At 31.7% G+C, this 26,415-nt stretch overlaps 3 protein-coding genes across 8 annotated transcripts in view; 2 read left to right on the top strand and 1 right to left on the bottom strand.

Moving 5' to 3' along the window:
• The window catches only part of LOC126866564 (dual 3',5'-cyclic-AMP and -GMP phosphodiesterase 11-like), a 140,388-nt gene extending 122,296 nt beyond the window's left edge, over positions 1–18,092 (bottom strand). For 3 of the 6 annotated variants that reach the window (XR_007689924.1, XR_007689925.1, XM_050620317.1), the window contains exon 1: positions 17,737–18,092. Coding sequence is in view for 2 of the 6 variants with exons in the window: in XM_050620317.1 (XP_050476274.1) it covers positions 17,737–18,023 (287 nt within the window). In the remaining 4 variants the exon portion in view is untranslated. The remainder of the gene's footprint in view (positions 1–17,736) is intronic. The other 3 variants (XM_050620321.1, XM_050620324.1, XM_050620318.1) reach the window with 1 other exon arrangement.
• Positions 18,093–19,466: 1,374 nt separating this feature from the next.
• Positions 19,467–22,860, top strand: LOC126866568 (ring canal kelch homolog). Its single transcript, XM_050620335.1, has 9 exons — positions 19,467–19,912; positions 20,122–20,268; positions 20,453–20,857; positions 20,936–21,189; positions 21,291–21,518; positions 21,639–21,811; positions 21,891–22,031; positions 22,132–22,387; positions 22,670–22,860. Exons 1-9 carry the CDS (start codon positions 19,842–19,844, stop codon positions 22,858–22,860), a joined length of 1,866 nt encoding a protein of 621 aa, XP_050476292.1. The 5' UTR covers positions 19,467–19,841.
• Positions 22,861–23,061: 201 nt separating this feature from the next.
• Positions 23,062–26,116, top strand: LOC126866576 (GATA zinc finger domain-containing protein 14-like). Its single transcript, XM_050620353.1, has one exon. It carries the CDS (start codon positions 23,071–23,073, stop codon positions 24,469–24,471), a length of 1,401 nt encoding a protein of 466 aa, XP_050476310.1. The 5' UTR covers positions 23,062–23,070; the 3' UTR covers positions 24,472–26,116.
• The last annotated feature ends 299 nt before the right edge of the window (positions 26,117–26,415 follow it).

A 26,415-nucleotide genomic window follows, 5' to 3' on the forward strand; every position in this document is an offset into this window, starting at 1 on the left:
GAAAGCAGCATTAAGCGACTTAAACGGTACTAAAGGAATAAAATAAGGAAACTAATGTACATGTTCGAAATATTATGTTTCATTTCCTTCATTCTTCGACGCTTCTTTATGATTCATATTTTTCTTATGCAAAATATAGCAGAATATATGTATACGATATGTTACGTATATATTATTGTATACATATGCATATATACATAATTACTAACAGGAACATACCTTGACCGAAATTTCTTCTATGTACATAATAATTACGTAATTAAAGAAAACTAAGAAAAGGAAGTCTTCATATATTTCATGTTTAGTATGTATTTATGAATAATTCATTTAAAAAAAAAGTCCAGTGCGGGATTTAAAAATAGAAAGTGTTAGATAAGTAAATTATTATATCCTAAATAATGGTAATTCGAACAGCGGATTAATTCATCTTTCTTGATTAATACGTTTAAGAAGAAAGTGTGAGATTTTTCGTACATTGAAAGTTGGATGGAAGAGATCTGCTTTATCAACACTGACGTACAAAATCTCTGATACTCGCATGCAACGCTCTCAACCGGAGTACTTCATAACTATTATGTGATCTTAACCGAACATTTATCAAAAAATGATAATTTGCTTTATTTCAAAAAGATGAATTTACCGATTTAAAGCATATTTACTCTATCAAAGATAATCCAAATTATTGACGATTAGCTATAAATAATCATCTTTAACATCACCCGAAATCACGCATAAACTACAGCTAAAAAATTCAATTTCTTCGACAATTACACTAGCAATGTAACTAGGGAAAGAAAGACTTCGTGACATAAGAAAGCGTATTCTGTTTTATATTTTCTTCAATTGTCTACATAAACGTAGTTGTAACCAATAATTACGTAAATATAACTACTAATTATAAGTAAATTTGCGTCCTGATATTGACAACTTTATTTCTTGTTTTGCTAAAATAAAAGCTAAAAAGAGAACAAAAGAGAAATGGAGAAAAATAAGAAGGGAAAGGCCCGAAAAGGAGGTACAAAGGTAATGGAAAAACCAGAACAAGGTAGGCTATCATAGTTCCTTATTGACACTACCGTATCGATCTCCTCTCTGACAAATAATGCTCTCGTTTCGCAAATAACACGTAACTGAAGCACGCGAATATATCACAGGAATAGTCACAGCCGGTGCGCAATATACACGTGACATATAGGTAATCGTTAAGGCCGTTTGCTTATTGACAGATAAAAGTAATTGGTAATGCGACTAACTGTCGTCGTTCAAAGATAACGGTCGTTCCTTAGGTTCTACTCATCGTTCTATTCGGTCCAAGGTGTAAGCAAATGCGTCTACCTTACTGCAAAATAATGTATATTTATGTGCCTCGTTGCTTCTCCCTTGCGATCTGTATTTCGTTCACGATCTCAACCATCTTAAATTACAAGCATACGTCTTGTAGAACGTACGTTATATTCCATTTCTTCCTGTATCCAAGCGTTACAACGTATATAACGAAAATTCGTTAATACGAATACGAGGAAAATGTGCTAATGCGAATACTTTAATTGAAAAACGATTGAAAAACATTTATGCTGCCTAGCTATTTCCGGAATATATTGACGTATCACATAACATGTAATGATGTGTATCTACATAAATAGTTTGGTTCACAAATTTGTTTCACAAACAATTTATCTAATAGGAAATATTTGTTTGAAAACATGCAGTTAATATTCTTGAAACATTTCGTTACTTTTACATGCAGTGTGACAAGATTCTTAGTTGATGCTGAAGTTGAAAATTCCGTGTTTTATACTAATTTCTACGTGATCTTCAAGATTACAAATTGCGACATTAGAAACGTTAGATACAACCTAACAATCTACTATTCTCGATACGAACGAAATAGAATGGAAGAAGCAGTTCGCGATTAAACATTGCCTCAAATGTGCAACAATATACAGGCCGAGACATATATCCGCGTTTTCATCGCGAAAGGAGATTGACCTCTCTCGTTTCGGTTTCATTTACCTTTGACTTTCTTGTCTGCGACTGCCTTTCTCTGAATTTTCGTCCCGTTCCTCTAGAGAGCTTTCCTTCACAGCTGAAACTTTTCTCTAAAAAGGATACCAGCGTTTAACAAATTGCTTTCTACGCGTCTGTCACCGATTTACTTCCTCCTTCGACATAGAATAGTTGCGCTATTTCGTGCGAAGTTAAGGAAATTATTTGTAACTGTAGCAATGCAAAAAATATTTCGACGTCTACAATTTTAAGAAAATAAAGAAAAATTTTTCTTTTATTTCGACTACGGACTAAATATTATGCCATTGCACATACGTTTGTTCCGGAAAGTATCATACATCACGTAGTAATATGCCGGCTTAAATAGTAGAAACAGTTCAGGTTCGTAAACAGTTTTTTAAATTGACGTATACATATTTTTACACATTGCACGCAATCGGTGGGTTCTTCTGTTTTACGTAGAAATGTTAGGTCTATTAAAAAGTTAAAATTGTCTAATTTTAACTTTTAAAATATTTGTGTTTGGAATCGAACAATTTAAGAGACACTTCAACGACTTTTTTTCTTTTTAATTTTTCACGTGAAAGACGAGAATAACATAAACGGGAAAATGGTTTACAAATCTCTATCGATTTTCATACGCTGCTATTTTTGTAACATTAAATATTTTTCAAATTAATCGTGTTTAGGTACAAACAGCTGGATACTTTTTAGGGAAATAAAGAGAAGAATACAAAAACGCGTTTATTACTGCGTAAAAAATTCTATAAGCCGATTAAAAAATATGATAACGGTAGTGAATCCATTTCCGCACCACCGGGATTGCTGTGGAATCAAGTTCCATGTGCACTTGTGAATTCGAATCAAATTCAACGTCCAAGGTTTACTTCGTGGGGTTTGAAAATTGTTCGTACGATATAATGATTCGTTCATTATATTTGCCAAGTATTCTCTCTTCGCAAGCTATCAGTTTCAAAAATTTACTTACAGTTACTCGATATAGATATCTGATATAGATATTTATTATTAGATATTTGAATGAATAAAGTTCCTGCATGCGTTGATGAAGTTTGAACACTTCAAACAGTTTCGAGTCTGTATTCGTGATGAAAAATTCGAGTCGCTTCGAACATGATCGAGAAAAAACGTAGAGAGCTTTTAAAAGTATGGAAATTCTTGAAAGTCTCGAAAGTTTCGAATGCCTAGTAAGTTAGAAATAATAATTAGATCGTTAGGATCAAAAAGGTATTAATTGTTTCCATGAATTCATATATCAAACTTAGAAAAATTATACAGAATTATCGTCGACAGATACAGATCCCATAAATTTTATTTAATTATACGACGACTTATAACTTATAGTACATTAAAAATGATAGACACGATAAATAATTTTAAGCAAATCGCGTTTACGTTCCAGCTTTCTTTAAAGTATCGTTCCTTTCTTTCGAGATATTTCTAGAAGGCTGAAAAGTTCGAAACTAGTCGACCAATCGTCGAGCCTATTTACCACGTACTTGAACCCATCGCTACACGTAAGGCACCACTCAACATTATCTAATTTTATGTAATGAAATTTTTGTCTACCTGCGAGATTCTTATCTGCCTTTTATTGACTTCAATTTATGATGCATAAAATTTATACGAGACTTGTTTTCAACTTATGCTGCATAATTTAGTCCAGTTGCGAAAGACATCTGTTGCTAGTTTTTTGTGTTTGTCACAATGCTGATGACGTACATAGGATCCGATCGAATAACATGTAAGTATAGCAGACACAAGGCGATTTCTTACGCGCAATACAATTGTTTCATACGACCCTTCGTTTTCGAGAAAATCGAGTTTGCAAATTTATCAAGTATAGTTGAACATGGCTAATTGGAGACTGGGCAGGAGTAAATAATCGACAGAAGGTTATTTTACATGCGAAAATAAGTCGAAAATGTAGAATAGAATTCGTTCGCGAAACGCTTTATTTCGAAGAAAAATAAATTTGAAAATTCATCATAGATCGGATTCTTAAGGAAACACGTTCGAATTCGATTTTTTCGGAAACTAAGCCACAAATGAAAGAAATGTTATCCTATTCGCTCGGACCTTGTCCTATGGAAATATTTTCAAACTTCATACAACTTTATACAATGTTCTCGTAAGAAACCTAACTAGAAAATACCAATTTTTATATTATGCATAAAACAAGCCTTGGTAATTATCTATATAAATATAAATTAAAAATTAAAAAATATCTATGTAACTAGGTGTTCAAGTGATATGACAGAGTTTTACACGTGTTTAAACTTTCGTCATATTATGAACATTGTTAAAAATGTTTTTCCTATAGCCTTATGTAGATTTAGTTTTTGTGGAAAAGATATTTTATTTCATCATACTTTCCAATATGCATAAATGCTTCTGGAAATTTAATCAATTAAAGTGCTAGCTTAGTTAGCAGCTTCCCGCTTCATTTCACAGTCGATTTAACGGGCGTGTAAATTGAGAAGTCACATCACTTATCGCTTATTACAATCGATTATTTTAAATTCTATCATCGGCAACTAACTTGCGTGCCAAATTTAGTACGAAGTGACGTTTTACTAAGTTATGAATTAAGTATATGAATATAAAGGTAATCGTTATCTTTCTTCGCTTTGTATGGAATATTTGTAAAAAGAAATTCAATTTTATCTTGAATAATGGTTCAGGTATTTTTTGAGAAGTGTCTACATCTTTCTAAATTTATTTATTCGCGTATTTGATACGTATATAATATAATATAATATAATATAATATAGGAAAATATATATGTAATATATAATATATAATTATGGTATTTATACTAATTTTTATAAAGAATTAATCGCAAAACGTAGACTATTTTAGCCTATTATGCTATTAGTGGCCCGATCCTAACGTCTGTATCCCATAACATATAAATTAACTTAAAGATTCCCAAGGCGATTCTAGCAAACCTTTCATTAACTTCGTTTTTTTTTTCAAAATGACCTTCAGTTCGTTTTATAAATAAACATACGATTCCTTCTTCAGAATACGTTTTACAATATTTGTTGAACTAATATATGGAATATGAATATTCACTGACCAAGCTCCTTAATACAACAGATTTCACCTCGAACATTTTTTGATAAAGTCAATGATTCTCACCCTGTATAGGTATATGTAAATCAAGCCGAATCCTTGGTTGTAAGGCTGAATAGAACATATAAAACATATTCTTATATAATCTAAGGTGATCACATTATCACACTGTTCATCTTGTATAATTAATTTTTTGTTAGATAAATATTATAAACAGGCTACATATATTCTTTCTGAACAAAATAAGAACACGTAAATTACCAGCATGGGACGTTACTAATCTCTGATTTCGCGACGATAAAGATAGATGCAACACATTATCTTTCGCGTGTGAGAAAATACAAATTGAACACCTGTAATTGAGTCATTGTACGATATCTGGTTCATCTAAATCATTCTTCGCCGAAGTCATTCCAATACATCGTTAACCAATATCAATGTTAGTCGCGAGTAGTTTGATTTTATGATTTTACTGCACAAATATTCTGTAAAAGGTACACAAAATAGACGTATAACACAGGTATTTTCTCACATACACTTTGTAAAGAAAATATCTACAATAATTAGAGTTTACAAGAGCTTCTTAGTATTTTCGTCGTTTGTACGTGCATTGTATTTGTACATACAAAAATTATTAAACAGTATTTTACAAACTGTATCAATCAACGTACGTATCATACGCATTTGTTGGACCTGCTATTACTTTAAATAACAACTAATCGATACCAATAACTAACAATATTATATAACTATTTTCACTTAACTATGCCAGTATTTTTATATACATGTATAATACATATATTATGATGCTTAAATATAATTCAATAATTTAGATCATCGTTGGATATCACCGTTATTTTTGGAGGCGCAAGAAAGCTTTATTTAGAAGAGTTATATGATACAGAGGAAGCTAAACATTTGCCAGTAATATGTCTTCTCTGACAAATTTTCGGAAATTTCAAGGCCGTCATTATGCCGTTAAACGGTATAGGATAGCTTTTTCTTGCTGGTATAATCGTGGATGTTTATGACGATTTAAACCATCTACAATGCAAGGTTATTCGACAATAAATGAAGCAGTAAAACGAGTCCCACGTCACAAAAAATCTTTGTAGTTTGTAGTGGTGTTCGTTTTTATCAGTGCAACATTGGAATCGGTGGACTTGTTATTCCTTATTTCACATGCCGCCACGATTTTTTGTTCCATATCTCATAACGTTGTTAGCTCTTTTTCGACATCTACCGTTCTTCGAAGACCTAACTCAATGAATTGTTCACCGTCTGAAAGATCTGTTGATATTAACGAAACGAAGTTTCTTACTATCTATCATGATATGAAGCGACAACATAAGTATGAAGTAAAGACTTAGAATGCAGGCACTTCAATATTGCGTCGATGCAAACGTACACCAAGTCGAGTTCGCCTCGTGAAACTCGTTGCTTCACTCCTTTATTTATCATCGATTGTCCTTGTGTAGAAATAGCAGAGTATTACGTGCCATTTAAAGAAGATAACAGTGACTTTGACATTTTTGCAATTCTTCATTCCACCAAAGAATTATGTGGGGGAAGGAGCAAGTCATTGCCCCTTTCATACCACATAATTTTCCCGATTACGGTTTTCGCATGTCTCCAAAATATCAAAAATATTCTAGGTAATTAGTATTATTGAAACCATATTCCAAACGAACGTCTAAATACGCGATATTATATTTTGTTCAAGAATAAATTTTATAATCCGTCGGTGTTACGATGTATCTGTGCATATACAATATTTTCGCATTTCCAAGAACATGACTCCGGAATTTTTCTCGACGAAAGTAATGCGTACAAAGATTTTGTGTACAGCTATATGAAGAGTGTCCTCGTTAATGGAAAACGGCAATTCTTTAAGCTATTTCCCAGAAATCATATATAATCATTTACCTGAAAAACAAGTGCTTCAGAATGATAGGATATGTTGAAGAAAAACGATAATTTAATTCGAAAACAAATATCTTAATCAAATTTTAATAATGTTATACATTTCCACGCTCTTCCTATGACTTCCAATAGCCTTTTGGATAGACTCTTATATTTTTATACAAATTTTCTAAGATTGGAATTTCAGTCTTCTCAAATAAATCTTTAGTTCTTTCAAGAAGGTAAATTGTTTCTCATCGCAACATACACGCGTCGTCAAATACACCGTTAGAATAACTTTTCACGTTTTTAACGGTATACACAGCCGCATTATCCTGCTGAAATACTAATCTTCATCCCTTTATATGTCTTGCGTTATTTCCTCGTTTATGATTTAAACCATAGCTTTTCTATTTCTAGGTCGAATATTAGTCTTCCCTTTATTGCTCCCAAACCGTAAAACCTATTCCAACCTTTACTTGGGAACTAGTCTGGTACTGTTAGTCTCTCGAACTGCTTTGTATTATGCGTCTAATATATTAAAAAATATACGATTCCATCTAAGAAAGCAAAATTGATCTCCTCATGACATTTACGCACCCACCTACAGAGTAACTAATAACAGAATTATTATTTAGAATATGCTCCGTCCCCCTCGAAGCCATTAAGTTTTCATCCGAAACATTTGTCCATATAATTAATAGCATCGAAGATATTTCAGCTGAAGCTATTAAGTGACTCGCTCTGCCTGTCACTCATTCACTTTTGGCTTGCAGTACATTAAAGTAATCGCTATCGTTGCCTCCACATTTATATGCTTCTTGTAAGATTCGCGTGCCTTACATGACATTTTCGAATTATTTTTAGTCGTAGAAAATTCTGGCGACGTGTTTGTGGAAATCTTTCAGGCTATCTTCGTAGCAATTCAAAGATAAGCGATCGTGGAATGAATCTGCTTGTGATTACATAAGCAGAATACAGTATTGTACTTTTATGAGATTTCGCGCGATGTAGAGGACGATTATGTTACATCAAGAGCGAGCGAGACAAAAGAGCGGCAAGCAGCTTTCTAGTCTCGCACGGCTAATTTGTTAGTCAGTGACGGACTTCTGCCAATAGAAATTCAAATTATTTGATTTTTTATTAGATCTACATAATACTATTACCTATAGATTCTTCTAACAGCTATGAAAACTATATACGATTAAGCTCCAACTATCTTTACTTACAATCGAAGAAAAATATCTTAACACGAGAATGATTTTGAATCGTAACAAGTATAAAAAGGAAGACGAAAGCAGGTTTTCTGTAAAAAAATTTGAAAGTCGCTCGAATTTGTGTGCAACTGTATGTAGTACAAGTGAAATCGTATTGTCATTTACTTTCATTCGGAAAACTTTACGCATCTATCGATAGCATTTTTACAAGCTTCCGTTAAAAAAAGAAAAATAACTATTTTGATTTTCGTTATAGGATAATTCATATCACAGGATATCTCATTTTGATAGCTTTTATAAACACATTCGAGGTATTGTAGAGATACAATAAGAACGTTTGCTATTAGACATGAGACTGACTGCGAGTTACCATTGCATTTATCGTAAAATAGTTGCGTAAGAATTTATCATACAAATCATCAAAAGTTTCATTCATTGCGATTATACGCGTCCATATATTTAAAAAACGTATTATAAGCACAGAGTGTTGAATGTAATCTCTGAAATTAAATGTTATCTCGTGATTTATCAGTATTTTCATATCTCTTCGACTGCATTGGAATTTATATCGATGCTTAAGAAATACATATGCAATATGTATGCACATGTCGTTAAAATATTTTCTACTTCTACTCGCGTATTCCAATTGTTTTAAATATCCGAGTTTAACATTATATATTTCGCTCGTTATAAAACTTATAAATGTACGCGTTCGGATACTTTCGTATACTTATCTGTCTACTTACTCTTGTGTATCATTCAATTAAGTATTACATTGAAACTGTTGATATACTACAAAAGTAGAAAATATCTATCGTCGTGTGTCTTCGTAAAAATATATCTATTCCTTGTACAAAAGTGAACGCATGTCGTATACGCATACTGAATACTTTTACAAGAAGTTATTAAATAATCAATTTCTGTTTAAAGTTATGTCAACTCGAACGATACACAAAGATAAAACAAACTTTTAATAATAACATCATTTATCATACAATAGTAAGTAATAGAAAATATACAGTTATAATTTCTTAAAAAGTATCTTATTAGGAAATAAGATAATATATAAGAAATTCAAATGTAGCATAATTGCATATGATAATTGTATATAATATGTGGCATAATTCAGTTATAATATGAAAAAAAACGCAATCATAATTTAGTAATGCATAATAATAAAATATAAGAAAGTTATGGATTTAAAACAATAATTGAACATTTATTTTCATTTCATAGATTTTCAATCACAGATGTTAATAAAATCGCAGTAAAGCTTATCGTGTGAAATACTCGCATAATAAAGTCATATAGAAATACAGCACTAAACGTCATAATTTTTACATCCTGAAATTCGCAATCTTTATCAAAATTAAGTGTGTATTTGATAAAGTTGATCGATTTACGAGACATTTGTTTGATCAAACATGGAAAACGGTACTGCAAACAAGAGAACGTTATTATAAACATTGTTATATATAATAAATAAATCGCATTGGTGTTACTGGAAATCTTACTCTTGCTATTTAGCTTACGTCCTTTTATTGTTACATGCTATATTTTTATTCACTGATTATTAACTATGCATCGTAACAAACAGTTGAAAATTTTCATAAAAAGGAAACGTCTTTCAGTAAAATTACTAAATATGGAAAGTTTACAACAGAAAAAATTTACGTCCAAATACAAAGATTTTGTTACCACAACAGAATGCTTAGTAAATGTATACTTTATTTGCAAAAGCTGATTTTCACATTATAAAGATTTAAATGAATAATACGACTGTACTGTAAAAGATAACTTAAAATATTTCAAACATTAAAATCATTCAACTTTTTAACACAAACCGATAATTTGCAAAAAACTACTCAACCTATAATTTGAACCGAGTTGCTAATAACTTATTATATTGGTTAATGCGACAGTAACTAATTAATTTAAAAAGTATCACAGATTTATCCTTAGATAAATTACGAACAAACATACGTATATCCGTTCGTAGAATTATTTTAACTAATATTATATAATATATAGACAAAAAACGACCTTACGAGGCAGTGATATTTAATTTCAGTTTCAAACAAACTACATGATCGTATTTCAACGAACCAACCAAATGTTACGTTACCAATCAATGCTTTGTTTTATGTGTTTTCTATACGTACGTATGTGCATGTTCCTCTAACAGATTAAAAACCAATGTATTTCCCGACGAAATGTACAATATACCGATAACGGAGTGAATAACTTCGATAGAAATATTCTGAAAACATTGCACCTAAGTATAACTATATTATTTATTTAAAATATTCGAAATCGAGCATTAAATAAAAAAAGAAAAGAAAAGAAGAAATCGAAAGACATATTAAATCTCTCATAAAAATTGTTACCAAGATATGGTAAACACGTTGGTAACCAGTTAGAATCTTCGTTTACAGAAGTACAAGCTCTTGGAAATGTGTGTATGTCTCTACACATCGAAGTCGACGAATCGATCAATATCGAATAACTTCGCATTAAAAGGATTGGTCGTCAATCACTATTCTGCAACCGTAATTTACAGAACATAATAGGCAATCGTAATTTATACGGAGTACAATGTAAGAACAGAAAATAATGCTTTTCAGCAAACATTGACGAGCAATTTTATTGGTAATAAACGTCCTTCAGTATTGAAATTGAAAGAAGTTAAACGCAATTCTTACATAAGTAAGATGAAACTAGCAATAAAAGTCAGATAACTGATGTAACTATGTTTTAACTTAAAAAAAAAAAAATATTAAATGTTTAAACGCTTGATAAATATTTGAGAGAATTAGAATAAAATCGTTGAAGTTCCATCGCTCATCGAGACATAAATCTAAATTTGGAACATTTATTGTAAACAATTACTAGAAATGTGAAATAAGTATTTGTAGAAATATACGTGTAAATCATATTTCGACATTGATTGGTAGGATTCAAGATCGACAACCTTTTATCGGAGAATAAATCAAGGAGAACGTGAAAGAATGCGATCGATAATGATATTTTAAAAAAGATTACTGAAAGTGGGTAATGTGAGAAAGAGGAGGAAAAAGATTATGTTAAATGAAACAGCTATTCTGATATTATTTGTCAATCGATGCAAATAGGAAAAGTAAAGAAAATGGGCAAGCGCGTTTCGCATAACTTAAGCGACATACAGAAGCAAAGACGAATAAAAATAGACAGGAAGGAGAAGAAGATTCAGAATAAATTGTTATTTTAAAGAAAGAAGCAGAATATAAGAATAACATGAGAATATAGCATCGGAATTATTAAGATTTTATCTCATAATAAAGAGAGAGAGAGAGAGAAAATGCGTGGATGAATGTATAACAGAAAAATATATTTAAAAAAGTATAAGTATATGTCACGTAAAATTAATGATAAAAAAGGAGTAGTTGAGCAATAACTTAACTTGTGCTTTTATAATTTTGTAGGCTTTTATTCACGAAAATGATTAAGTATAATATTACAATGAAGTAGCGAAGTTAAAATAGTTGTTCAAACCACGGCCAAACTGTACACAAAACTCAAGACTCAAGACTAAAAACTAAAGACTAGTCTGGTGGTCGAATGCTTACAGTTCTTATATGTTGCGTTGAGGGACAAGGGGAGGATCCTGATGGAGGGAAAGTGTAATGTTGGGCCATGTGCAAAGGTCAAGTTAAAACCTAACGGTTCGCTATCAGGTAGTATGGAATGGCGTGGATTTGGGTATGGTCGTTGTCACACTGACAGCGTTACTTTACCAAAGAGCTTCGAAGCCATGGGTCTATGGGTATTTATACAATTACGGAAAACTGACCTGTCTGTACCCCATTGCATCATCTGTGCAAGGCATGTTCCTAGGAAACTATGAGGTTGAGAGGCCCTTCAAATTGATTTAGTGCTAAACAATACCCAATGGCTTCGAGGACTAAGAAAACTAAACTTTAGAAAAGATGTGGAGTTTTCTTTGAAGTGGGACACACTTCAACAGGAGTAACATTTTGCTTTAACTAATTTCGCCTTACATAATCGCTTTATATTCTAACATAACATAATGAGAATCGCTTTAATCGAAATTTTTTCATTGTTCCATGTATCCTTTACAAATACGTTCGTGTACCTACGTACACATCTACAACATCTGCGCACAATTATATTTACGCATAATCGTCTTTCATTAATATGATTTCTCGAGTGAGCTTATAAGCCCGACCTTGAATAATTATAATAATTTAAGAGACCGAACACAGACCGATTAATAAATATGTAATTAGAACCTGACGTTACGAATACAATATATGGAATTGCCATAGCGTAGAAAATTCAAAGGTGATCCTCCGACGAACGTCATAACCGGGTACGACAGGAAACTCGATAATTAAATATGAAAAGATGACTCACCGATCGATCTACCGAGAAAGGTGTACCTTCGTGTGCGCCAATTTTATCAGGAACGTACGTCCGCGATCCTTGATCGAAATGAGGAGAGGGTGCAATCAATGAATACATTTATACCGCGCACTCGAGGCAAATTTCCTGCGTAACAAACGAACCACCGTTTCCGGCGGAGAAACCGAGCTCCAGAAGAAAAAAGCGGATGCGGGTTTCGTTGATGTTTTTTAGCTGTCTATAAACGCGGTTTCACGGTACTTCTGGCCCGAATCCATCCGATAACGTTGCGCCGCCGCGCGATAACGATATGCGTTCTATCCAGTATTATCTAAAGTGCTTTCACGACGAGTTCGCTGCACTCGTTGACTCACCTATGCCACAAATGTTTTCGGCCTTTCCGAGTTCGTTTCTATGTATCTGGTATCGACACATCATACAACGTTATTCCAACGAATTCATATTTACTGTTTTGCAAGGAATTTCTTACACGTTGTTATTTCTTCCGTTTCGCATGTTCAAATATCAATCATATGTCAATTACATATGAATAAAATATAATGCATTATTCTGTGAACAAAATTACCTTTAACAAGCAAATACTAAATATGAATGTTTTCGTGTTTGTTACGTCATCATTCTCTTGATTTTGCAGAAGTTGAAATATTTTTTCATTCGCGAAGAATCGTTTCCCAGTTATCGATCTGAACGTTACGCAAGGTCCCTGATTTTTCCTTTTAAAACAGCGCCCGACGGAATAGCTCAGGAACTGATCAACTCCAAAGCCATTTACCCATTTTGTCGATTTGACAATCTTGAAATTAGGAACAAAGGATATTTGCATTGTGCCGGGCTATCTTCAAAGCAATTTTATTAGGATTAAAATCCATGCTTCGAGGAAGCGTTTAAAAAACTCCGATTTTTACGGATACTTTTAACATTGAACACATCAACGTTCCCCTTCAAGCTTTCCTTTTATAAGGACATTTTATGAAACAAAATTATTAGAGTGGTATATATGAAATATCGTTTCTTTTTTTTTCCTTTCAAATAAAACTTTTACCGGGGGTAATTTCTTCAAGTCATATACTTAATCACAGTAATTCCGACATAATTTAATGCACTTTCCTTACGACTCACTAATTTCATTCTTTCAAATTTATGTATAAAAATTACCAATTCCAGAATTCAAAATTCTTGGAATCGAGCTGTTACAGCGTTTTCATCTAGTTCCTTTTAAAGTAATTTCGGCATTTAAAAAATCCTTCAGGTAAAATTTAACCTTCCACAAATGATACATTTACGCTTCCAGCAACTTTCATGGAATTTTTTCCAAAATTCATGCGAGAAGACTACAGGGAATTTTCTCATTAACACATTTTTTTAATAAGCTTCTTATATTTTACTAAATCTTTTTAACCTTCAATGCACATAATTTCTAGCAAATTTCTTCCTCTCTGACGTGGCTGATAATTGACAATAAGACAAAATTGAACGGATGATGTTATTAAATGCAAACCTCTGAATAACGTTAAATCTGATAAATTATTGGGATGGAAAGTTATACATATTGCACAGAATTTGCGCAAATCCACGAAAGTACGAGTGGGATCTTCATATTTTGCAATAAATTTTTTAAACAAATTTTCATATCTTACTATTCTATTGTCGGCACTGTTATGTTAGTCCTAAGTATGATCAAGAATACGACGACACTTTTCATTTTCAACAGATGCATACGCGTGTGTACGGCATTATTGATTTGGGTTCAAGAGAATCTATGATAGCAGCTAGGTAATATCTGCCATCGTACGAGCTAAAAATGTTATTAAAACGTCACTGTTGGTTGATCAACCGCATATTATTGATTAATTAATTTTATCCATCTGTTGATCTAAAGAGTAAGAAGATAGTCGTTAATTCATTTCTTTACCTTTTTAAAACAAAGCAAATTCAAATATAAAATATTCGTCAATTTAATTTTGCTTGGCACTTGTTTTCTATATTTAACTTTTACATTTTTATATTATTAAATTTCTTATTATTATTAAATATTAAAATATTAAAAATATTATTAAATTACCTTATTTGTATATTACTAAGTACGATCTTTATATGCAAGTAATTCTAATATCGTGTCTGATATAGCGTAGTTGCAAGACGATATGAATATTTATCTACACATAATCCGAACGTTCGATTTGGTACAAATTTAATAGAAACTATTACATGGTAGAGCACGCAGAGAGATAATGCGTGCGATGCCGATGAAAACCACAAAGTAATCTAAGATGACGTTCGCGCTTGTGGACGAAACGTTTAATGTAAATTGAAATATAAAATATGTATGCGCATTGAAAGTGTAAAAAGCCTTAACTGGTACTATAATTTTTTTTATATAATTAGCCTTCTGAAATTACACAGGGCGCTAAAGTATTCGTTCACGCCACTGTTTTTTCTGTCAAACACGTGTAACCAACTAAAGTGTCAGACTTTGTGCTTGATAATCATCGCACGTACATATACGTATTAGAAATTTCACGGTAGCGTCGTAAATCAAATCGTCCGACTTTCATTTCCGACTGTTTCGTGTGGCCACCGTGTTACGCCCAAGACCCTGGCGTCTCGATGATTTGGCAAATTTTATATTTCACATGCTAGGCCTACCATAACTAATTTGCCTATTCGTTAAACGTCAAAGACGTTAATTCGATATTACAATTAATTTAAACTCACATAAAGCTTAAAATTCATTTTTCTCTCCCAATTGCTTACTTCTACGCACGATATGAAACAAATTTATATATTCTGCTGTAAATCCTGCAAAAAGTCACATTTCAATTCTACTATAAAAATCGAACGTAACTATTCAGTTGGAATTTATCACAAAAACAATTGCGCGAGTATTTATCCAGAGATAATAACAATGCTTAAATTGCAAATAGATCTGCAGAAACATTTCTCGCTGTCAGCTAAATAACGGTTACGAGGCTAATCGAAATGTAAATTATAAGGAGGGTATTATGTAAAGGCTTCGATTTGAACTTGTGAACTGAAACAACTTTAGATTCTTAAATGATTTGATAATATAAATGTAGGCGTCGGAATGTCGTCTACGCGAATGGACGAATTACGGGAAGTGCAGGATAAAAGTGTTCTTCGAATGATTTAAACGGCCAACCACGTATGAAACTGAAAGACGACAGTCTGGAAATAACCGTTCATATTGTGCAAACAGCGAATCGGCGATCGTCTACTACAGTGGAGAAATAATCGTCCGGATACACAATGCACGTTGCTTGTAACCTTGCACTTGTAACTTATAACAATGGTGTACATATACTAGAAGCATTCTCTTCCTCATTGCCGGTACTTTTCATCTTTCAATGACTACTGCTATATTTTTATCGTTTCCTTTCTCTCTTTCTTGTTTTTTCTCTAAGCAATCAAAACCTATGTATCTTCTTTTTTTTAATCTGATCCTATATATATTAAAATATCGTCACCTTTTTATAAATAACGTTGTAAAACGTTATTTCGTAGTAGAATAGTAGATTTGAAGATTACTTTTTTTACAAAAATTTGCAAATCTGTAAAAGTAAAACTGACAACAGGTTTTACTTTTGCGATAACCGGAGCATAAAATGTGTAATGGATGGAAACTTGTGATATTGCGATTTTATAATTTATAAGAAACGTAATAAAATAACTGGATCATTGCTATATATTACGAATGAAATTTATCATCAGTCAGTTTATTATTTAAGTCTATATTCCAGATGTTTATGCTTCGTGCGAATGGAAACAGTAATAATAAAATTTAATTATTATTGCTCGGACTATAATATACCAGAGTAAAGATAATTCTAATCGAATGCAACACATGCGCGGTTTGTAACTCGCCGATCATATTCGACTAACTACTAAAATAACTTGCAACTGCGTACGATTGTTCCTTACTTAGCTTTTCTTTCGTGTTCACTATAAGTAGTGAAACAAATAAATGACGGAAAATGTAACGAACAATGTCAAAGTAAAAGTTCGCAAAGAAATTGTTGAAAGCAATAATGTCATCAGCATCATTTTAAATAGAGATCGAAACAGAGCTGTACTTACATATGTTATAAGCTATATACTAGTGCACGTATATTTTGAAATGTCAGATAACTCGATTGAAACGAAGCATGGTATCCTAATATAATCGATGAGAGCGAAACGAATAGGTATCGTGTGACATTAATCTAATTGCAAAACAAGTTAATTGATAAAATTAAATATATCGCGTTTCTAATCACATAACGTACTATAAATATACATTTATTACGATATAAACTAAATTTAATTTTATTTAAGTTAATTTAATTAAGATTTACCCAAACGACACAAGTCATTCATATATTTTGTATAAAAGGTTTCGTTAAACACAACAGTGCAACGAGATGAATTTCTAAATGGAAAATAAAAACATAGTCGGAATGTGCATATAGCAGCAGAAGAGAAATAAAATAAACTTGAAGCTTCCTGGAGATAGCGCTACTCTCCACGCGATGTGACTTTGAACCACGTGTGTTTCTACGAAAGTGCAAAACGAAGCAAAGCACTCAAGAGTCGTATTTAAGAACACGTTTTTGTAATAGTGCATTTCATGGCCATCGCGAATCGTTATTGTCGGCAATCGACAATTTTATTGCTTCAATTAAAAGATCAATTACGGAGAAAAAAATTATCGATATACGAATCGATCGATAAACGCATTTCTTCGCTGCACATAAACAAACAATATTGTTCGAAAAAATTTATAGGTAACAATGATAATATAGTCTTCGAGCGTTTTTTATTCAATTAGCAAAGTTTCAGTTCGATCTAATAATCATTTTTCGAAGCTATTAAGCGAGTAAGCTCGGTTAAGGTTATTTTCGATAACGGTATTCTTTAACTTACGGAGGTTTTGTTATGATTCAATTCGACTTTAATGAATTGACGACATTTATAGGAAACAGTCAGGACAACAAGAAAGGCCAGGAAAGTGCGTTGCACTTTGAGCAGAGATAAACAAAGGAACTAAAGGCGCGATCGAGGCAGTTTGTATGTATGTAGTTGCGAATCGACGTACCTTTCGAAGTAACGAAAACGAGGAAAGTTACGATGGAGAAGTTGCTCCTTGCCAATAGGATTCCTCGTTGAGAGGACCGGATCGACTTTCACGATCCACGCGAAATTCTTTTCTGCTTGGTTTCTTGATGTTTTCTCTAACACTTTTCGTGTTACAGGTGTGTAATCGATCGTGTACGATCTGTACAGGGCCGTTTCCGCGGCTGTTTGAATTTCGAAATTCGAGACGCGCCAATTCTCGCAACACGAGGGCGAGAAAGAGGAAGAAACGACTAAGTAAGAAACCATCGACGCCTCTTATGGCGCAACGAAACGCTCTCACAGCAATCTGCTGGATAACTGACGAGCCGTATCGCGCTCGTTCCTCGCTACTCGAACTGCGACACCTGGCGCCCTGAACTTTGAAACACTTCTAATATCGAAACTGCTAAAACAAGTGATTCACCTGTCGCCAAAGTATCTGATGCATCACACTTTTACAAGAATTCTTTTATTGCCAGAATCCTTCGAAACTGTTCGTGTTATATATTTACCGAAAGCTGATTTTATTTCTCAAATATCGTAAAGCATATTAAACGCTCGCGTTCTGACTACTCTTTTACACAAATAAAATGAATTTGAATTTGTTGTGAAGAGTAAATTTAGCATATATCGAAACATATCGAAACATGTCGAAACATGCTTATAGAATTACACGTATTTCTTCTTTCTTTTTCCCCTTAAATATGTTAAGAAATGTACATAATTTGTAACTTCAAAATATTTATTTCATGTAATATATTTTATCTTGAATTCAGAGAGAAGTTAAGATGCAATTAATCTAACGGGCATGTTTGAAAATATAATGGATAACTACAAATGACATTGCAGAACTTTGTAGGACTAGATGTTTTAACTTCTCACGGTATATTTTGCAGTAAAGGAGATGCTATATATCGATGACATAAGTTTGCACTTTGCTTTACGATGAATTATGTTACACGCTGTTATATAACTACACACGCACTGTAACATGAAAATTAAGTTATATGAACAACTTTGCAAGTAATTTGTGTAGATTGTTAAAAATTTCTTGTAAAAATGGAATTATTTTATCATTGTTAAAGAATAAATTTACTAATTGTCAGTAATTTCTATAGCATTTGCAAGCAAAATCACGGTCAGCACATCATAATTAGAAACACATAAATAAATGTGACAGCCAATTATACTTGAACATTATAATTTGCAAACATAATGTGTATCGAGAAACTTTTACGATTATATATTTTTAAAAATGAATTATTACTATGTTTTGTAGATTTAACAAAGGTTAAATTTAATTTAATGTTGAATTACCTTACAAAGGTTAACTTTGCTTGTTTTAACAGGACTAGAAAGTTTTCAATGAATTTCTTAAATCTAAAGATAAACTTTATATTTAATATCTCAATTTTCAAATAAATGACAGCAGATACTCGTTCATACTATACATATGCGCATAGTATGTATGTATGTATCTTCGAATATTTTTACTCCAAAACTATATTCATATTCTACTTTTGTATCTACTTTTCTTTCATATATTTTATATATATGTATCTAAATTATATTTGTATTATTATTTATATATGCAATTATTAATTATCAAACAATTTAATAACACTAATAAATAAATATCAAATGAAAATTTTAAAAAAGCAAAATAATTCATATAGTATGTTGTAGATGTCGACACCATCGAGTATTTTCTTTAACGAAACCAGCAAATCACGTTCGAGAATTGAATAAGAAAGTTTGATCATAATGTTTATATCCTTTATTGGAGTATTGTTATTGACATTTTGGTAGTTATAAATTTTTTTTTTTTTTAATTCTTTATTTTATCTTATCGGTTCTATATTACGCGATATATATCTGTAAATGTCGCTTTGCGTTTCGGTGTAAGCCGTTAACAAAATCGGAAGCGTCGTTTTCCGTTTCTTTCACAGCTGATTCTACACTTGATGATGTTTGTTCGATTCAGTGAATCGATATTTGTACAAATAAAGTGGGACTTTATTTGTGTCATTAATTAAGCTACTAGAATTATATTTTTCGGCTTTATTAAGAAATTAAATAACCGAAATGGAGTCCGCGGGACAAAATCAAGTGCAAAATGCTTCCAATAATAACGATGGTTCTGAAAACAAGGGAAGGTGAGATTACATTACACGATATTTCTTTCATTTACACATATTCAATTTTCATGATTTTATGATATTCTTGAAGTCATAATTTTACAATATATTTTCCATTATTTCTATATCTATATGTTGAATGGAATTTCTGATTAATAAATATAAACAAATCTTTGTCTTTTGTAATTTTGATTTTCTTGAAGTAATGAAACATTATTTTCTTGTAGTTGTTTGTTACTCAGATATGCTAGTCAAAATTCTTTGGATGAAAGTTCACAAAAACACATACCACGTGAAGGTGGAAAAGATAAACCACCATATAGAAATCATCATCATACAAATCGGGCATTTGATGTTATTAATGAAATGCGAAAGTAAGAAATATATACTGCTTATTTTATCGTATATGTATTGTATTACTATAATATAAAAGATATGTCATAAAAATCCAAAAAAGAGAAAATTACATCAGAGCCTCTTTTTGGATTATTTTTATCATCTATATAAAAAATAATATAATAATAATAATATACTAAAAATAATATAATTATTTATTAGGAAGAATTTATTATGCGACGTAATTTTGGTGGCAGACGGGGGCTTAGAAGTACCTGCACATAAAATGGTTCTGGCTGCTTGCAGCCCTTATTTTTATGCTATGTTTACAAGTTTTGAGGAACGAGATCAAGAAAGGATAACGTTACAAGGTGTAGATTATTCTGCACTTGAATTACTAGTAGATTATGTATATTCTGCAGAGGTTCATGTAACTGAAGATAATGTACAAGTATTATTACCAGCTGCAAATCTTTTGCAACTAACTGATGTTCGAGATGCTTGTTGTGATTTCTTACAAGCTCAGTTACATCCGTCAAATTGTTTAGGAATTCGTGCATTTGCTGACCTTCATGGTTGTCTAGAATTATTATCACATGCAGATAGCTACATTGAACAACATTTCTCGTAAGCACTAAAATATTGTTATTTCTACACAGTCAAAACATCTTTTTACTTTAACTATAAATATTCTATTACATATAGGGAAGTAGTGGATGGTGAAGAATTTTTAACATTAGCACCACAACAAGTAGCTAAATTAATTTGCAGTGACTGCTTAATGGTACCTTCTGAAGAAAAAGTGTATGAATGCGTAATATCATGGGTACATCATGATTTAGAAAAAAGACAAGCTGATTTAGCACAATTAATGGAACATGTACGCTTACCTTTATTATCTCAAGAATATTTAGTACAACGTGTAGAGGAAGAACCACTTCTTAAAGCAAATTTACAATGTAAGTGACAAAATATATGCCAAACATAAAGATGTGACAACTTTTATTGTCATAATTTAATGTAAGAGACTAAACTATATAGATTTTTCATTTTATTATAGGTAAAGATTTTTTGATCGAAGCTTTAAAGTATCACCTTCTTAAAGGAGAACAAAAATCATTGTTCAAAACTCCTCGTACAAAACCTAGGCAACCTAAAGGTTTACCAAAAGTGTTATTAGTTGTAGGAGGACAAGCTCCAAAAGCAATTAGAAGTGTAGAATGTTATGATTTTAAAGAAGAAAAGTGGTACCAAGTCTCTGAGTTACCTACACGTCGTTGTAGAGCTGGTAAATAACATTCCATATTTTGAATGAAACCAATGTATAATGATTCCCTATAAATTATTATATAATGTTTAACATATAAGTTTATTTTCTATAAATTATTATATGAAGTTTAACATATAGGTTTATCCGTCCTTGGTGGCCGTGTATATGCTGTTGGAGGATTTAATGGATCTCTTAGAGTACGAACAGTAGACATTTATGATGCAGCTACAGACCAGTGGTCACCTTGCCCAGAAATGGAGGCAAGAAGATCAACGCTTGGTGTAGCAGTTCTTGGAAATTGCATATATGCTGTAAATAGTTTATATATTACATATATGCAATGTTGTTAATTTTGTTTATCAATATTTCTTTGTTATTTTAAAATACTAGGTTGGTGGATTTGATGGATCAACTGGTCTTAATTCTGCTGAAGTTTATGATCCAAGAACACACGAATGGAGGTTAATTGCACCAATGTCAACACGTAGAAGTAGTGTTGGTGTGGGTGTTGTTAAGGGACTATTATATGCTGTAAGCTTATTAATAAAACTAAATCAATTAAATAATGAGACGATATAAAAATGATTGCAAATTACATTAAATACTTAAAATTGAAAATTATTAATTGTAGGTTGGTGGTTATGATGGGGTATCTAGACAATGTTTATCTAGTGTCGAATGTTACAATCCGGAAAAAGATCAATGGAAACCAGTGCCTGATATGTCGGCACGTCGCAGTGGTGCTGGTGTTGGTGTTTTAGATGGTATTTTATATGCTGTAGGAGGACATGATGGTCCACTGGTCAGGAAAAGTGTAGAAGCGTTCAACCCAGATACTAATCAATGGACTCCAGTTAGTGATATGGCTCTTTGTCGCAGAAATGCTGGTAAATACCTTTATTTTAGTTTAAGTTATGAGAATTGATGGAGATATCCTCACAAAGTATAAAATTCCAAAAATATATTAATACTCTTCGTTTTCTCTTATAAGGGAAAGTTATAAAGTTACAAAACTCTTTGTATTTTTTAAGATAAAACAAAATTCATAAGATAATATGGAGTCTGCTTTTATTTTTGAAAAAGAAATGTAAACATTTTGACGCATAGATATCTATATGACAAGTTAAATTCTTTTTTACAAAAGTATGGAAAATATTTGTGTTCTTTAGGTGTAGTTGCGCTAAATGGTCTTTTGTATGTGGTCGGTGGTGATGATGGATCGTCCAGTCTGGCATCAGTAGAAGTATATTCTCCAAGAACGGATACTTGGACAACTCTTCCAACTTGCATGGGAATTGGTCGCAGTTATGCAGGAGTAGCAATAATCGATAAACCCATGCCGTCTACAACATCGATGTGAGGATTACAATCCGCTGGGCACATATTAGAGCAAAATACAGACCCGGGTGCCGAAACGTCGGATCAATCACGGGAAGCCGGGCCCAGCGGTATCCAAGTCCAGAATTCAGACCAGAATGTACTTCAGCAATATCGTGGTGCTGGGCATAACTGCCAAGGTCTGCGTTGTGTATGTCAGCGATACGAAAATGGTGAGGTAGCTGCTGCAGTTATGAATCAGAATAGGAATAATCAAGAAAGAGATGACAGCTATCAGAACATAGGTCGTGGTTCACGGGGCTTCCAAAATCGACCTGGTGGCTCGGTTCAAATGCACTCAAATCTCAATCCAAACTATCAAAATCCAGTAGATTTAGTTCATAATTACAATCGTAATCGACAACTACAGGAACCAGAAGAAAATATTTATGAAAGACTGGATAATGACGACGACGACGACGATGAAAATACTGAAAATAATAATGAAGTTGCTCATAATGAACCCACGGTCCAAAATAATCAGGATGACCACACATATGAAAGAATAGACGACCGGTATTCTTGTGGTAGTAGAACGTATCCTCGTTGCTATAAATACCATATTTTAAATCAATATATTCCAAGTTTTTTAAACGACATGGAATCTAGAAATCAGTATGATCAGCCAAGACAATTTTATCTAGATTCATCACGATTATCTAATCAATTTTGTCAGAATAGATTAGGTAGGCTAGGTCGTAACTGTTTTTCGACAGAAAATATTGCTTACGCGTCAACTGGACGTGCCATTTATCCATTCGGTTATAACTGCATGTGTTCATTTTGTAGACATATAGATACAAGATATTTGTGTCATCATTGCCATAATTTGCATAATAGATTACGTTATCAAGATGCATTTGGAAATAATTCTAGACATTACATATATCAGTTACCAAGGAATTGTCGATGCCCCTTTTGCCGCGGTGAATACTCTTATGTAAAACTGCCTGTTACATCTTGCCGACCTGCTGAATCATCGAGGACGGAATGTCATTGTAGAAATCCTAATAATTGTTCTTGCAGAGGGAAAGTTCTACCCAATTCTAACTCTGCTGCGCAATTTAGCAAATATCTTGATTGGATTAGTAGAGGTAGTCCATCAGTTAATAATCCACTGTATGCTACAGTTCATATTGGTAGACCCTGTGTTTCAGCTCTTGGAAGTACAACTGGTGGAGGAAATTTATTCAATAACGTAGATCCTGGCGCTTCGACGTCAAATGCATCAGCATCTAGTACATTATCAAATAATGAACCTAGTACATCAAACATTAGATCTATGTTTTCTTCGCATAATTCTTCCACTACGCATCCTTCTGTTTGTTCAGTTAATCGTTCAACAGAACGTCAACATACGTGTGACGATTCGTGCATTAGAAATCAGAGTGGAAGTGTTACTGGCATTTGTCAGTTTCTTGGTAGATGCGAAAGAGCAGAATGTAATCATGGTAGATTATCTGTGCATTGGTGGTTCATACATAGGTGGTTGCCAGCTTGGAATCCTCATTATTTTGATAGAAATATGGACACTGTTCCTCCAATGGAAGAAGAACCTCAAGAGCAGCAAGGAAGTGATAGTGATGATACTTAATTCCAGAATTTCTACTGCATGATACTCTTTATATCATCAAAAAACAAAAATTTTGTTTATATTTTGATATATGGATTTGTTGTCATGTATTAATTTCTCATAAATATTATTTACCATTAGTCATGAAATATGATTACTAAAGTAATACAAGACACAATATCTTCATTGTATTCCTTTGTTTGTAAGAAAAGGATAGTGATAAAACTGAAAAGTGTTATATTTTGTGATATCTGATTAAAAATACGCTTTTCTCAATATTAATGATATTGATCATAGTACATGTAATTTTGTATCTATTCGTCTATTCGTCTTATTAATAAATTAGTGATTAGAAAAGAAAAATATTTTAGTGAAAAATTATTAGGAGATTATCAGTTCAAATTAAAACATTTTTTAAGAAGTATAAATATTGAAAGAATTTCAATGCAATTTCAAAATTCATGCATATACTGACAATAAAATCGCTTTATATGTGCATTGAGAATTCAAGATGCTCTTACTTTAATACATATAAATATCAGTCACATATATGTTAAAAAATATAAAATAGATTAAATATAATAATGATTATTGAGGTTTTATTTCATCAATGCAACTTTATATAAACTTAGGAACTACTTCAGTTAATGATTTTTTATTCATTTATAACAATTTTAAACAATAGATGATAGTTAAAGCAAATTTTATTATTTTAATTTTAATGAATAATTTTAAGTGTTACATATTCTATATACATAGAATATATACATACATATAATATAGAGAATTATAAGAACATAAGAATTGTATAAAAATTGTAATTTTTATAATTCAATTTCGTATGTGTACCTTTTTTGGGCATCATTGTTGAACCAAAGAGAGAATGCTTTTGTCATATTTTTCAATTTTAGTATTTAAGATCTTTCGAAGCAAATCACAAACGCATTCTTTCAATAACTGAAGAAATGAACAAAATTAAGATCATTATTCATTATTTTTAGAAAGCGTTTTATATTCAATATTGCGGTAGAATATGTTAAAGATGGTAAGTTTTAATTTAAATTTGATAGTTATTGTAAGTACAAATTTGTAGCAATTATTATTATAAAGAATGACGTTAAAATTAATGAAAATCTTTTTATACATGCGATTTATGTCTTAGAATAGGAAACATATATTGACTTATATTTAAATACAAAATAGATATGTTATTTGTCAGTATTAAGTTGTCCTTGTAAAGTTTTACTCTTCTAAATGAATTTTCTGTTTTTCTAACACTGTTCAATTATATACTAATCATTGATTTCAATGATTCAGTAAGTTTAGAGATATAATTGAAAATAAATATAAATTTACTGTTGAAAAATTTAAGGCAATTATATTAGGTTTATCAAAGTAAAATGTAGTGTTTAAACTTGTAAGGACAACTTTACACATATCTTTGAATATGTTATAACTTAGAAATTAATCCTTAGGTGGGATTTATAACATTTTTGCGCCTAACATATTAATTTTTAAGGAAACATGTTGGATGAGTTTCTTGAATTATAATGTAAGGAAAAATACCAGATAGATTTGCCAAATGTATATTTATTTTTTCTATTTTATAATTAATGACTATATTAAGGCACACGTTCAATTAAATAAAATATGTTATTATACAGAATTCTCTATGTAAAATTATTTTTTTCAAATATTATAAGCATGAAGATTTAAACATCAAAATTATTATCTTCAAGTTTAAGTTTAATTACCTATAAATCGATTGAAATAGAATATCTATATTCGTTGAAAATTATATTAAGTACACAAAGCTTTTTCATAGAGGTTTTTAATCGGTATTTATATACAGTTGTTTTTAAGTGTTAAATTAATTTGTTTCTATTTCTGTTATGAAATAGAAAAATTTAATTTTTGTTTACTAATTTGAATCATTAAAATTTTTGCAAAGAATTATAATCGTAA

Source organism: Bombus huntii, chromosome 6, assembly GCF_024542735.1.
Source record: "Bombus huntii isolate Logan2020A chromosome 6, iyBomHunt1.1, whole genome shotgun sequence".
In the NCBI taxonomy this organism is placed as follows: domain Eukaryota; kingdom Metazoa; phylum Arthropoda; class Insecta; order Hymenoptera; family Apidae; genus Bombus; species Bombus huntii.